At 40.6% G+C, this 16357-nt stretch overlaps 1 protein-coding gene across 3 annotated transcripts in view; it reads left to right on the plus strand.

Annotated features, from left to right (window-relative positions):
* Positions 1 to 16357, plus strand: part of SGCZ (sarcoglycan zeta) — a 1689841-nt gene that overhangs the window by 1333811 nt on the left and 339673 nt on the right. For all 3 annotated transcript variants that reach the window (XM_073645424.1, XM_073645425.1, XM_073645423.1), the window contains one exon: positions 7270 to 7371. In XM_073645424.1, coding sequence (XP_073501525.1) covers positions 7270 to 7371 — 102 coding nt within the window. The remainder of the gene's footprint in view (positions 1 to 7269; positions 7372 to 16357) is intronic.

A 16357-nucleotide genomic window follows, 5' to 3' on the forward strand; every position in this document is an offset into this window, starting at 1 on the left:
ATTAATGACCTCAACCTATCTAACTAGAGGAAAACGGTAGTTAAGTGGTGGTAACCAGCAGCCTATTTCACCACACACATCAGTTTTAGGTTTTGTAGGCTATTTATATTGTATGAAAGGCTGAATATTATCCCTTTTCTGGGAGAGATGCCTGACTTGCTGTTGTTTATATCCCACTGTACAAATGGAAGAAGCTATCAAACTTTCACATGGGTTGGTGCAAAAATGATCCTTATTTGGGGAATACAAAGAGCTTAGTAATTTGCTAAACAAATTACTTTTTAGCTTATTTGCAAGCCGACCAAAAATTATCCCTTTAATTAGGGTTACCAAACATGTATTCTGTTTAGAACAAGAAGAACTTATTGTTTCTCAACTATGATTAATTAATGAGCTTATTTTTTCGGGTTAAAAACTGGTTTGCTATTCACAAAATGATTTGGAAATTCCCAAGGTTTTTTCAAGCTGTCTAATAAGTTTCCCTTTTTTTTCTGGAAACAAAATAGCTATAATTTTTTCAACACAAATAAAATATTGTTTATCAATTAAAAATGAAAAAATATTAATATTTTGGGATCCTGGTTTGCTAATCTCAAAATGATTAGGCTTATGAAGTTTTTTCAAAGGTTGTGCAAAAACTAGACCTTGTCTAAATCAGAAAAAACAGGAGTAGTGGGTTCAAAATGAAATTGTCTCCAATGCTTTTGAAGAATTAACACTATTTTCGGAGCAGTTTCATGTTTCTGTATCTTCAAGCGAGTACTTTTCCCAGCATTAGTATTACTGTCTGACACTATGAAACACAGTGAAAAGTAAGAAGTGTGGCTGGCATGGCAGTGCAATGCATATAAACAGGTTAGGGCAGGCAAGGAGAAGAATGGCAGTTTAGGGACGGCAATAGCGGCCCCGGCAGCAGCAAAACTGTAGAATAGATGACATGTTAGACAAGGACTGAGTGTTGTAGATCAGCACTGGCGGCAGTAGAATGGTGTAGAAAACAACTAACAGACAGTCAAACAGGGATACACATGGTATGGCTATTTAATCATTGGCATTAGCTGTCTGCACTTAGAAAGTCTGCATTGATCCATGCCTGATTCATTTTGACAAATGTTAGGTTTACCACACTTGTGTGTAAATAAGTTGGTTGCATTTTTGTTGCAAATCTACTGGCCACTATGAGCATTTAATTTTGACATGACACTTAAGGCTTGACACGACAGTACACCCATGTACCTATTTGGCTAGTTCTTTGCACATGTTCAATTTGTTAACCCATAAATCTATGGAATTGGGCTCAGGGTATCTCTCTAAGGACACAGTCTATGCATGACTGAACCTCACTGTTCAGCCTATGTGTCTATATTTGCTGAAGTGCACCAGATTGTCATAATGTCAGATAAAACACTGTAAGTGTTGCTGCATCTGCTACTTGTTGGCGTCAATAACACTGGCACTGGCAAGGGAACATTGTGTAGGCATGGATTACATAGAGGGGTGCTGCTCAGTCATGCAGCAAGCACATATTTGCTCGGCAAAAGCTTCACTGAGAAGGTACAAGAGCTTATTTTGGTAATAAGCCCATTTGGACTACCTTTCAGAAGCTGTAAAAAAATCCCTTATTTTTCTTTTATAGAGTGGGTCTAAAAGCATGGCTCTGCAATACTTATCACTTTACTTCACGTTAGAAATATGCCTATCCTTGCACAACCATGGCATCATACACCTTGCCATGATTGCCAGGAGGAACTAGTGCCCGCTTGTTTCATTGCTGCAACAATTGGTTGTCATTGCCAACTTCGTCATCATTTTAATGATCAAACGGGCTATTATGTAATGCTGCGACCCAAAGCACCAGTGAAATGGGTTCCCCCTCAAATTAGTACATTCAGTTGTTCTCCCTTCAGGCCACATATCCTCAGATGGTGCAGGAACCGTTGGTGTATTGCAAGTACAAGGGAGAAAGCAGTTCATTTTATAAAAATAAAAAAGTCTTTACTGGTGAAATTGATGTAACGTATACACAAGAGGTGGCTGACCCAAAACTTAGTCTTTCCATCTGCTATATTTAACAGAGGCAAAATCATTAAGGTCACTTGTAGTGGCTTACCACATGCAAGGGATAATTTCTTAGCAATAGGGTAAAGTCAACTTGAATACTTCATCTCCAACAAACAGCTGTCACTCACCTCAGCCCTCTCCAGTGATAACCGCACCCCAGCCTAGCAAGTACAGTCTTCCTGTCCTTTAACTCCCAAGTCTGGCTAATAATTGCCTTATCTTCAGTCCCACTTGGCCTGGGCAGTCTCAAGGTTGCCCTCTAACCCACAGTTCTACCTCCTTTGGCTCCTGGCTGTATACACTACAGCTGAGCTCAACGTTTTTGTTTATTCCACTTCACTGCATATTTTTCATGATATTCCTTCTGTATTACTCTGCCAAGCATGATCCATGAAGCTGTACAACATCCTTGCTCATACCCTCTACGCTCTCCACGGCATCTCCAGACTCTGTCACGTCTGTCACATGTGCTCAGTTTGAACCTGCTTTCATCTGTGAAGAGCATAGGACACCAGTGGCGACTTTGCCATTCCTGGTGTTCTGTGGCAAATGCAAAGCGTCCTGCATGGTGTTGGGCTGTGAGCACAACCCCCATCTGTGGATGTTGGGCCCTCATTCCACCCTCATGGAATTGGTTTCTAAGCGTTTGTGCAGACACATGCACATGTTTGGCCTGTTGGAGGTAATTTTACAGGGCTCTGGCAGTGCTCCTCCTGTTCCTCCTTGCACAAAGGCGGAGGTAGTGGTCCTGCTGTTGGGTTGTTGGCCTCCTACAGCCCCCTCCACGTCTCCTGCTGTACTGGTCTGTCTCCTGGTAGCGCCTCCAGCCTCTGGACACTATGCTGACAGACACAGAAACCTTCTTGCCACAGCTCACACTGATGAGCCATCCTGGATGAGCTGCACTACCTTAGCAACTTCTGTGGATTGTAGAGTCCGTCTCATGCTACCACGAGTGTGAAAGCACAACCAACATTCAAAAGTGACCAAAACATCAGCCAGAAAGCATTTGTACTGAGATGAGGTCTGTGGTCCCCACCTGCAGAACCACTCCTATATTGAGTGTGTCTTGATAATTGCCAATAATTTCCATCTATTGTCTATTCCATTTGCACAACAGAATGTGAAATTGATTGTCAATCAATGTTGCTTCCTAAGTGGACAGTTTGATTTCATAGAGGTTTGATTTACTTGGAGTTATATTCTGTTGTTTAAGTGTTCCCTTTATTTTTTTGAACAGTGTATATATATATACACTGTAAGGTAGCACTATTCATCACGCTGGGGGCACTCGCTTCACCGGGTCAATCAAAGCACACAGGCAACGTTTTTCCAGTAAATCACAGTACAGCAGTTTATTATATCTCATAAACCTGCTCATAACATAGTCCATCTCCGTGGCTCGCCGACATGTTACACATAATATCCCTGAGCTAGTGACAGACATGCCCACTTGGCTCCAGATACAGCCTTCAGCAAGGTAACAATATCAATGTCCACATCAAGCAGCGTTTTTACCTTTGCCGGGTCGTAGCTGCTTCAGTCAGCTCGATTCTGCCACAGCTGTGGCTTTAAGGCTTCCCAGATGGGGCCCCCGGGCCACGTACCTTCAAAGACTACTGGTATCTCAAACACAGGGGGGTCCAGCCTCTGCCTTCCAGGCTAGTGGAGTCCCACACAGGGAGCAGGCCTCTCGTCCTCCAAGGCTACTGGTATTCTAAACACAGGGGGATCCAGCCTCTGCCTTCCAGGCTTCACCAGGCCTCTCTTTCTAGGCCTCACCAGGCCACTCTTTCTCTACCTGTTTCAAAACTACCAGGGTTTATATATCCTTTTGTGCACACAGGACCTGTGATGATGTCACAGTCATGTGATCAGTCACCTGAGGGGGAGGTAAGTTGTCAGCTAGAGCACAGCCCTTGTATATTCTAGCAATGAAGCAAGCCGCAGCATTACATATCTCTCCCTCTGTTCAAACTTGTGGGGTTTAACACATAGCATACACAATCACATTATAACCCACGGTTCACACAGAGACCATGTACTTGACAATTGCGCTGCTCAGCCCCTGGAACATTAGACATTGACATTATCCCATTCCTTAGGGACCTACCATCTGTCATTGTCACTACATTCGTCAAGTTACATTTCCGAGTAGTAACCTTGTGAGACCTCCCCCACTCCCAGCGGTCCGTCGTAACCTTGTCAGACCTCCCCCACTCCCAGCGGTCAATACTTGCCCTTGTGTTGGGGCGTTTGTATGGGCCTCTCAGACCTGAGTTACTGGAGGTCTCACTACCTCTAAACCCACGCCCACTATCCTCAGGACATCTTGAAAGGTCTTTAACTTCTACTGTAGCCGTCCTATTATTTGAAGGGCCCTTTCTCGGTCTGGTCTCACAATTTCTAGATGGCTGCCACCTTCTGCTGCTCAGGCGATGCTATCTTTCCATTCGCAGTCTGGCGAGATTCAACTGTTCTACCTCTCGCAGGTAGGTCACTAGGTACTCAATCAGCATTTTCTTCCATTCCTACAGCGGAGAATGACACCATGCCGTCTTCATCCGGACAAACCGCTTTGTGCGAATACATCTCCAGTGCATGTCACTTAGGATAGCCACCCTGTGTGCAAAGCAGTCATCAAAGCAAAAGGTGGCTACTTTGAAGAGCCTAGAATATAAGACATATTTTCAGTTGTTTCACACTTTTTTGTTAAGTATATAATTCCACATGTGTTAATTCATAGTTTTGATGCCTTCAGTGTGAATGTACAATTTTCATAATCAGGAAAATACAGAAAAATCTTTAAATGAAAAGGTGTGTACAAACTTTTGGTCTGTACAGTATATATGTGTGTGTGTAGTGTATATACAGTGGCTACGGAAAGTATTCAGACCCTTTAAATTTTCCCCTCTTTGTTTCATTGCAGCCATTTGGTAAATTCTAAAAAGTTCACTTTTTTCTCATTAAAGTACACTCTGCACCCCATCTTGACTGAAAAAAAAACAGAAATGTAGAAATTTTTGCAAATTTATTAAAAAAGAAAAACTGAAAAATCACATGGTCATAAGTATTCAGACCCTTTGCTCAGACACTCATATTTAAGTCACATGCCGTCCATTTCCTTGTGATCCTCCTTGAGATGGTTCTACTCCTTCATTGGAGTCCATCTGTGCTTAATTAAACTGATAGGACTTGATTTGGAAAGGCACACACCTGTCTATATAAGACCTCACAGCACACAGTGCATGTCAGACCAAATGAGAATCATGAGCTCAAAGGAACTGGCCAAGGAGCTCAGAGACAGAATTGTGGCATGGCACAGATATGGCCAAGGTTACAAAAAAATTTCTGCATTACTCAAGGTTCCTAAGAGCACAGTGGCCTCCATAATCCTTAAATGGAAGAAGTTTGGGACCACCAGAAGTCTTCCTAGACATGGCTGTCCAGCCAAACTGAGCAATCATGGGAGAAGAGCCTTGGTGAGAGAGGTAAAGAAGAACTCCAAGATCACTGTGGCTGAGCTCCAGAAATGCTGTAGGGAGATGGGAGAAAGTTCCACAAAGTCAACTATCACTGCAGCCCTCCACCAGTTAGGCCTTTATGGCAGAGAGGCCCGACGGAAGCCTCTCCTCAGTGCAAGACATATGAAAGCCTGCATAGAGTTTGCTCAAAAACACATGAAGGACTCCAAGACTATGAGAAATAAGATTCTCTGGTCTGATGAGACGAAGATAGAACATTTTGGTGATAATTCTAAGTGCTTTGTGTGGAGAAAACCAGGCACTGCTCTTCAACTGCCCAATACAATCCCAACAGTGAAACGTGGTGGAAGAATCATGCTATGGGGGTGTTTTTCAGCTGCAGGGACAGGACAACTGGTTGCAATTGAAGGAAACATGAATGCAGCCAAGTACAGAGATATCCTGGATGAAAACCTCTTCCAGAGTGCTCTGGACATTCCAACAAGAGAATGACCCTAAGCACACAGCTAAAATAACAAAGGAATGGCTTCATAACAACTCTGTGACCATTCTTGACTGGCCCAGCCAGAGTCCTGACCTAAACCCAATTGAGCATCTCTGGAGAGACCTGAAAATGGCTGCCCACCAACGTTCACCATCCAACCTGATGAAACTGGAGAGGATCTGCAGGGAAGAATGGCAGAGAATCCCCAAATTTAGGTGTGAAAAACTTGTTGCATCATTCCCAAGAAGACTCATGGCTGTAGTAGCTCAAAATGGGGCTTCTACACAATACTAAGCAAAGGGTCTGAATACTTATGGCCATGTGATATTTCAGCTTTTCTTTTTTAATAATTTTGCAAAAATGTCTACATTTCTGGGGGGTTTCAGTCAAGATGGGGTGCTGAGTGTACTTTAATGAGAAAAAAAATGAACTGTTTAGAATTTACCAAATGGCTGCAGTGAAACAAAGAGTGAAAAATTTAAAGGGGTCTGAATACTTTCCGTACTCACTGTATATATATGCGTGTGTATGTATATATATCTATATATATGTATATATATATATATATATATATATATACTGTATATAATATATGCGTGTGTGTGTGTATATATATATAATATGTGTGAAACGCCGCCACACCAGGCTAATAAAGTCCATATTTGTTCAATGCCTTTTGGAGTGCTGCCTGACATTTTTTTGCTATAGATATAGAGAGATATATGGAAAGATATCAGCAACCAGACAAAAACCTTCAAATTAGTAAAAAATAGAATGGAAACAGCACTTCAATGAAAATAAGTGATGCAAGACTTTATTCCCCCATCTGATCTGGATGGGTAAAGTCGAACTTTCTCACTTATTTCCACTGGAGCGCTGCTTCAACTCTATTATTCAACTTGCTCCATTTTTAGCTCGGAGATGTAAATGTGGATTTTTATTAGCAGATGTGGGTGATACATGCTGTGATTACTCTGTAGTCTTCTCTCTGGCTCTAAACACAGTGTATATAGACAGGAGACACCTTTATATAGATTGTCCCCCTTTCTATTACGACCTTTTGATAAATGAGCCCTTAAGGTCACAACACTGCTGCTGACCAGAGGCGATGATATATGGTCAGGAATTTGCTGCTTAATACTGGAGGGCAACTGGATAAAATATTGTCGTATACATTGTGCTTAAATCTGTAATTATTTTAAAATTTTCAAATTTCAAAATATTCTTTTATCTCTGTAGGATGGCATGGGAAATCTCAGAATTACCAAGAATGGAATACGACTGGAAGGTGTATCTGAATTTCTTCTTCCATTATACGTGAAAGAAATACAATCTAGAAAGGTAAATTCCAGATCTAGCATATTCATGTATTAGATTATGAAAGACACTCTATAGTATCAATACAGTTATATTTAGTTGACATTACTTTAGACTTTTTTTAAAGTTTACATAATAATTATAGTATAATTTTTATCAATTTTTTTTTATTAAATTGGGTTAATTTTTTGCATTGTATAGATAAGTAAACTCTCCCTGTAAAGAACATAGTCAGTAAATATGATAAAATATATTTGCAAGATCTTACAGCTTAAATCTCTTTATGCTTATTTTTCAAAATGCTTTTGTACAATTGGATTATACAGAAGTTTAGACATTTTTGTAACTCTTAAAGTGATGCAATTTTACTAGATTATGCATTTACTTTTATAATCAGTGGAAGTTCCAAAGGAAAAAAAAATCTATCAACATGAATTGCCATTTCTATTGTAAAAAGACATAGCTAAATGAGGTGTTAATATTTTCTAAACATTATTTAACCCCATATGGAGCAGGCAAATTTTTGTTTTTGTGCTTTCATTTTTTCCTCCCTTTCTTCCAAGTGAAAAAAAACATTTTTTTCCACTGACTCACTTTTTTTGAATGACACTTTTTATTTTATCTTATAATGTTCTGGAAATCGGGAAAAAATCTGAGTGAGATGAAATTGTGAAAAAAATAAGCAATTTTCGCATTAGCTTTTTCTGTTTTTGCTTTTCTGGCATTTATTGTTCAATAAAAATGGGAATATGAACTCCAGATCCATGATACCATACCCACATAGTTTTTTTTCTCAATTAGCAGTATTTTTATTGAAATTGTCCACAAATACAGAAATAAAACATAGTTGAATGATTGCAATATCCTTATATATATGACAAGCAAAAGTCCAAAACTTGAAAAGAATAACTTTGTACTGATAAGGAAATTACATTAATCAAGGACACAAAAACAGTTGGTAAAATGGAAAATTGAGACAATACAAGTTGAAAAGACACAAGCAGGAGGGAAAGATAGAAGGGATAGAAGGATGCCAAGATCACTAAAAATTATTTTCTGCACTGTAAAACCCCTAACTTGCATGAAAATTATATGGATTCTCAAGTGATCAACTATTTATAGAGTGTTTTTTTAATTTTAATGATGAAACAAAATTCAGAATTTTGTTAAAAATATTTGCTTGTGTCGCAGTTTACAAGACCCCTCACTTTTCATTTTTTGTTGAATGGAGCTGGAGAGCTTTTATTTTGTGGGGTAACTTGATTTTTTTTATTGATACCATATTGAGTTAGTTACAATGTTTTGATAATTTCTTATTGCTATTTTTACAAAGTTGTGACTGCCAAAAAAAATGCAATTTTCGTGTTTGAATTTTTTCTCTTTACATATTTTACCAATCAGGTTAATTAATTTTATATTTTGATAAATTGGACTTTTATGGATTATCACATACAGCTCTGGCAAAAATTAAGAGACCACTGCGCAGTTTTCTAAAAATCACCATCTCTACATGTCTGACAGCCATTCCATTCCAGTTTCAGTTGAATTCCCACCAAAGTACACCTCATTCTACTTAATGTGCATCTGATTAGGTGATGACCACCTGAACCAAATCTTATGTAACGAGAGAAAGCATAAAAAACACTGCTGTGGTCTTCACAATTCTCTTGCAATAGGACAAGCTGGATGGCAAAACAAGAGCTAGGAATAGCCCAAAAGTAATTTGAATGAAAAAATAACTTTTAACCATGCTAAAGGAGTTGAAAAGAAAAGTATTGAGTGTGGAAAAGAAGGGCTCAATTCTGGCTTTACTAGCAGAGGGATACAGTGAGTGTCATGTTGCCTCCATCCTTAAAATTTCGAAGACAGCAGTCCATTACAACAAGGTCAAGCAGCAGACATTGGGGACAACAAAGCTATTGACCAGCAGAGGGCAAAAGCGACTCTCCACTGACCGGGATGACAGTCATCTTATTTGAATGTCACTAAGCAACTGCAGGTTGACATCAAGTGACCTACAAAAGGAATGGCAAATGCAGCTGGGTTGAAGTTCTTGGCAAGAGCAGTTCATAACAGGCTCCTAAAGGCAGGCCTAAAGTCATGTAAAGCTAGAAAAAAGCCTTTCATGAATGAGAAGTTTGCCAGAGACCATAAGGATTTTACCATAGAGGACTGGAGTAAGGTAATCTTTTCTGTTGAGTCTAATTTTCAGCTTTGCCAAACACCTGGTCGTCTAATGGTTAGACGGAGACCTAGAGAGGCATACAAGCCACAGTGTCTTGCACCCACTGTGAAATTTGGTGGAGGATCGATGATGATCTGGGGATGCTTCAGCAAGGCTGGAATTGGGCAGGTTAATCTTTGCGAAGGACGTATGAATCAAGCCGCATACAAGGTTATCCTTGAAAACACTTGCTTCCTTCTGCTCAGGCAATGTTTCCCAACTCTGTGGACTGTTTTTTCCAGCAGGACAATGCCCCATGCCACACAGCTAGGTCAATCAATGTGTGGATGAAGGAGCACCACATCAAGACCCTGTCATGGCCAGCCCAATCTCCCGACCTGATCCCCATTGAAAACCCCTGGAATGTAATCGAGAGGAAGATGGATAGTCACAAGCCATCAAAGAAGAACTGATTAAATTTTTGTGTCAGGAGTGGCATAAGTTCACCCAAAAACAGTGTGAAAGACTGGTGGAAAGCATGCCAAGACGCATGAAAGCTGTGATTAAAAATCATGGTTATTCCATCAAATATTGATTTCTGAACTCTTCCTAAGTTAAAACATAAGTATTGTAGTTTATAAATGAATACGAACTTGTTTTCTTTGCATTATTTGAGGTTTGAAAGCACTGTGTTTCTTTTTTATTATTTTGACGATTTCTCATTTGCTGCAAATAGATACAAAATTTTTAGCTTTGAATTTTAGAGACATGTTGTCATTAGTTTGTAGACTAAAACAACAATGTACATTTTGCTCAAAAATATACCTATAAAGAGAAAAATCAAAGAAAATTAAAATTTTGCAGTGGTCTCTTAATTTTTGCCAGAGCTGTATATGTATTTTTTCTATTTTTTAAGATTGTTATTTTTAATGGGGGGAAAAGTGGGTACTTCAACATTTATATATTTTAATCTTTTACTATTTTTTAAAACATTTCTTTTTACTTTATTTTTTTAGTCCCCTTATGGGTCTTGAACCTGCAATCATCCAATCATTTATGCTATACACAGAACAAATCAAGTTCTCCTATGATTGCCAGTCAGAGGATAGCGCTCATAGGAGCACCATCTTGACATGTACATGGGTCTTCTGCTCTGCTCCACTTACAACTATTAGAAGCTAATGATGGCTGAATATCCGGCTTCATTCATGCGCTCCTAACAAGTGCAGAAAATACATGGCTTTTGTCGTTAAGGAAATAAAGGGTTGTCGAATTTTCTCCAAAGAAAACTTTTCCCCATAAGCACTCTTTGTTGTAAAAAATAAAACTGTCCTTTAATTACCTTTCATGGGTCCAACACCCCTGCCCCAATTTCCATTGTTTGTCTGTACCAGTGACTTCATGTCGACATCGGTGCAATCAATCATGGAGCTCAGCAACTTGTTCTGTCTATTTCATCAAAGTCGCTAAGCTCAGTGACTAGATGCAGCAATGGTAATGTAACATCACTGATGCAGTAAAACAATGGAAACCAGGGTAGCGACTGAGATACAGTGATCGACCCAGAGCAAATTGAAAACAATTTCTGAAAGGAGACAACTCCTGTAACTAGTTTTGTTTTGCAACATAACAAGGAGATTCTGGAGGCTTCTTCTCAAAGTATACATTTCATAATAAATTTGTATTTTAACCACTTTACAGCCTGTGGCGTATTAGTACGCACCAGGCTGTCACCCCCTGTTCAGCACGGGCTCCGGCGGTGAGCCCGCATTGAACTGGGCACATGTCAGCTGATTATTACAGCTGACATGTGCCCACAACAGCCGCGGGTGGAATCGCGATCCACCCGCGGCTGTTAACATGTTAAATGCCGCTGTCTTTCTCTGACAGCGGCATTTAACATCGCCGCGCCGGAAGCGCCTCACTTACCCCGCCCATCGGTGACACCCTCACGTGATCGCGGGTCACTTATAGGTGGGCATGACAACCCTGGGTCTGCAGCACACCCCAGTGGTTGTCATGTGCTGATCGTTATGAGTGCCACCTAGTGGTCGGCGGTCATAGCACAGGAGCATTTCTGCTACATAGAGGTGTTCTGCTCATCACCTCTATGTAGCAGAGGCGATCAGACAAGTGCTAATTCTAGTCTCCTATGGAGACTATAGAAGCATGCAAAAAGTGAAAAAAAATGTTTTTAAAAATATTTAAAAAATTAAAAAAATATAAAAGTTTAAATCACCCCCTTTTCGCCACATTCAAAATAAAATAATAAAAAGAAAAGCCCACATGCACATATTTGGCATTGGCGCATTCAAAATCGCCAAATCCATCAATATAAAAAAAGATTTAATCCGATCAGTAAACAGTGTAACGAAAAAAAAATTCTAAACGCCAGAATTACGTTTTTTGGTCACCGCAACATTGCAATAAATGCAATAACGAGCGATAAAAACATCGGATCTACCCCAAAATGGTATCAATAAAAACTTCAGCTCAGTGCACAAAAAATAAGCCCTCACTCGGCCTCAGATCCCGAAAAATAGAGACGCTACGGGTCTTGGAAAATGGCACCGTTTTTTTTTTTTTTTAGCAAACTTTGGAATTTTTTTTCACCTCTTAAATAAAAAAGAACCGGTACATGTTTGGTATATACAAACTCGTAATGACCTGTAGAATAAGAATGACAGGTCTGTTTTAGCATTCAGTGAACGTGGTAAAAAAAAACATCTGTGTTATTGCACTTTTTTTGCAATTTCACCGAACTTGGAATTTTTTCCTGTTTTCCCATTCATGATATGGTAAAACCAGGAATGTTGTTCAAAAGTACAACTTGTCCCACAAAAAATAAGCCATCACACAGCCATATTGACCAAAAAATAAAAACGCTATGGCTCTGGGAACAAGGGGAGCAAAAAAAGAAAATGCAAAAATGGAAAATCCCAGGGTCCTTAAGGGGTTAATGATTCCAATCGCTCATAAAAATGATCTTCTATACATTAAGGCTCAATTCACATATCTCAATTACATCAAGCTCAGTATTTTATCTGATCACAACTGATGCCAAAACTTATGCAAAAATGCATTTGGTGTCATCTGGCTTTTTCTGTTATGTTCTGCTACCAGAGCTAAGGAAAGAGAGGAGATCTGTCCCTACGATAGAACTCAGCTGAATCCCTACGATGTAACAGGGAACCTGATCCTGCGATCAGATCTGCTAAAGTCCTATGCTAGTCTGTATGGAGACCTATAGATGTGGGGAAGGAATCCCTACAAGTACTAAGGACTGGGAGGAATATGGGACACCTCCTAACAGAAATAGTAGCAGACAGACGAACAAACAAAATATATAGAACATAGAGGTCCGTAGACCAAGCAAACTAACAGAGTTAGATACAGAGCACAGGCTAGCTAGAAAGTAGTTATACAATGAAGTCCAGCAAAGCCAGAAGGGCGGAGCAGGATTAAATAGGCCAACAAGGTCATGTGACCAGCAAAGGAAAAAACCTAAGAGCAAGGTTCTAACAGTACCCCCCCTTCTAAGAGGATCCTCCGGATCCCCTAGGACCAGGCTTATCAGGAAATCTCCTGTGAAACGCTCTGATAAGTCTGGACGCGGAAACATCATCTGACCTCACCCAAGAGTTATCCTCGGGTCCGAAACCTTTCCAGGCCACAAGATACTGCAAACTACCTCTATACCGTCTAGAGTTAAGGATGCGAGAAATTTCATATTCCCCGTCCTCCACCACCGGAGGAACAGAGGCGTCACCATCCGACACAACAGCTTTTTTTAACAGAGAGACATGAAATACCGGATTAATTCTCCAGGAAGTAGGAACCTCCAACCTAACAGCAGATTGGTTGACAACCTGAATCACCTTAAAGGGCCCTACAAACTTGGGACCCAATTTCTTAGAAGGAATCCTCAACCGCAGATTCCTAGAGGACAACCAAACCATGTCACCAACAGCGAACAAAACCTCCTGTCGTTTCCTATCAAAGTAGTCTTTAGATTTTCTGTTGGCCTCCTGAAGATTACCACGCACATCCGTCCAAACTCTCTCCAAATCACCGGAAAAATTCTCCTCCTCAGGCACGGCAGATCCCAACTTGGAGAACGACCCAAACGACGGATGTCTCCCAGAACAACAAAAAAAAGGCGAACAACCAGCAGAAGAAGATGTATGATTGTTCAGAGCAAATTCAGCAAGTGGCAGAAACTCAGACCACCCCTCTTGATTGTCTGCCACAAAACAATGCAAGAACTGCTCAACATCCTGGTTTTTCCTTTCTGTCTGGCCATTAGATTCAGGATGATATCCGGACGAGAACGACAAATGAACTCCCAACCTGTCACAAAAGGCACGTCAAAAACGAGCCACGAACTGAGGACCCCTATCAGAAACAATGTCAGTAGGAACGCCATGAAGTCTGACAATTTCCTTGACAAAGGCCTTAGCGAGAGTTTTAGCGCAGGGCAGTTTGACGAAGGGAACCAAGTGACACATCTTGCTAAAACGGTCCACGACCACCCAGATGACAGTAAAACCCTCAGAGGGGGGAAGGTCAGTTATAAAGTCCATAGCCAAATGTGTCCAAGGAGCACTGGGAACCTCCAAAGGACAAAGCAACCCCGCAGCAGGAGTTTGTGAGGACTTAGATCTAGCACATATAGTACATTGACACACCCACTTAATGACCTCCTTCTGCCATCCAGGCCACCAAAAACTGCGACCCACCAGTCTCTTGGTCTCAGAGATACCGGGATGACCTGCCAACCGAGACTCGTGACACTCAACAAACAAATCTCTCCTAAAGGTCCCAGGCACAAACAACCTCCCATGAGGAGTGTTAGATGGGGCATTCTCCTGTGCTTTAAGAATCTCATCTTCCAAAACGGAGTCCAAAGCAGCTATCACAACACCTTCTTGTAAAATGTTCTCCTCTTTCTCAGCACCGACTATGGGAGAAAAACTGCGAGACAAGGCATCTGCCTTAACATTCTTAGTACCAGGGATGTAAGTAACGGAGAAATTAAACCGCGAGAAAAACAGTGCCCACCTAGCCTGACGGGCATTCAGGCGCTTGGCAGCATCAAGATATATCAGATTTTTATGATCCGTAAGAACCTGAACGGGAAATTCCGCACCTTCCAAGAAGTGGCGCCAGTGTTCAAATGCGAGTTTAATAGCCAATAATTCCCGATTACCAATATCGTAATTCAGTTCAGTCTCCGAAAAATTTTTTGAAAAAAAGGCACAGGGATGTAATCCATCCCCGTTATCCTGAGACAATACTGCGCCAACCCCCACAGAGGAAGCATCAACCTCAACCAAAAACGGCTTAGTCACATCAGGCTGCATAAGGATGGGAGCAGAGGTGAACCTCTCCTTGAGATACACAAAAGCTTCAATGGCCTCAGAAGACCACTGAACAGCATCAGCACCTTTCCTGGTGAGATCGGTCAGAGGTTTGACAATACTAGAAAATTTTTTTATGAATTTTCTGTAATAATTGGCGAAACCTAAAAACCTCTGTATCGATTTTAAACCAATAGGCCTAGGCCATTCCTGTACAGCTTGAACTTTCACCGGGTCCATCTCAAAACCATCGCTGGAGATAATGTAACCCAAAAAACTAATTCTCTGTACAGCGAACTCACATTTCTCCAGCTTAGCAAAAAGCGAATTGTCCATTAATAACTGTAATACCTCACGTACGCTCCGCCAATGAGACTCCAGATCCGGCGAATAAATCAAAATGTCATCCAAATACACAACCACATTTTTGCCGATCAAAGGTCTAATGATGTCATTAATAAGATTCTGAAAAAATGCAGGAGCATTAGTAAGACCAAAAGGCATAACCAGATTTCAAAATGACCCACAGGAGTGTTAAAAGCAGTCTTCCATTCGTCACCCTCCTTCATGCGCAACAGATTGTATGCCCCCTTAAGGTCAATTTTAGAGAACCATTTGGCCCCCATTAACTGGTTAAACAGATCAGGAATCAATGGCAGTGGGTAAGGATTGCGTACAGTAATTTTGTTAATCTCACGAAAATCCAGACAAGGACGTAAACGGCCATCCTTTTTTTTTACAAAAAAAAATCCAACCGCCACAGGAGACTTAGAAGGCCTAATGTGACCGGCGGCCAAACTTGTCTGTATGTATTCCTCCAAAGCCTTCCTCTCAGGAATAGTAAGGTTAAATAAACGACTTTTAGGAAGAGTCGCTCCAGGGACAAATTCAATTGAACAATCATAGTCTCTATGGGGAGGCAAAACCTGCGATTCCTTCTCAGAAAAAACTCTCCAAAAATCCTGAATAGGAACAGGCAATTCTCCCCTATCCAAAGCTGCAATACGCCCGTTACAACACTTGTCATAACATTTATGGCTCCAGGATTTAATTTCACTGGTAGACCAATCCAGTACATTATTGTGAAATTTTAACCAGGGCAATCCCAATATTACTGGAGAAGGCAAGTTATTCAAAACTACCAAATCCAATTTCTCATGGTGAACACCATTAATAGTGAGAGGAAATTCACAGACCTTGAGAGTAATATTCTTCAAAGTGGAACCATCCACAGAAACCACAGCAATGGGGGATGATAAAGGTTCGGGTTTTAAATTGAGTCTTTCCAAGAATCCCCCATCAATTACATTCAGAGTAGACCCACAATCAACAAACACCCGAAATTCCATTAATTTTTCCTGAGCAATCGTGGAAGCAGCTAAAAATACACCCTTGGAATTTAAACAGGCAATACGGGCATGACTGACCATTTTTTTTTCTTTCTTCATACGAAGCTCACAGCCTTTAATCAAATGACCAGATTTTC

The sequence above is a fragment of the Phyllobates terribilis genome, unplaced genomic scaffold (assembly GCF_046119375.1).
Source record: "Phyllobates terribilis strain yellow unplaced genomic scaffold, ASM4611937v1 Scaffold_1__5_contigs__length_1240528914, whole genome shotgun sequence".
NCBI lineage: Eukaryota > Metazoa > Chordata > Amphibia > Anura > Dendrobatidae > Phyllobates > Phyllobates terribilis.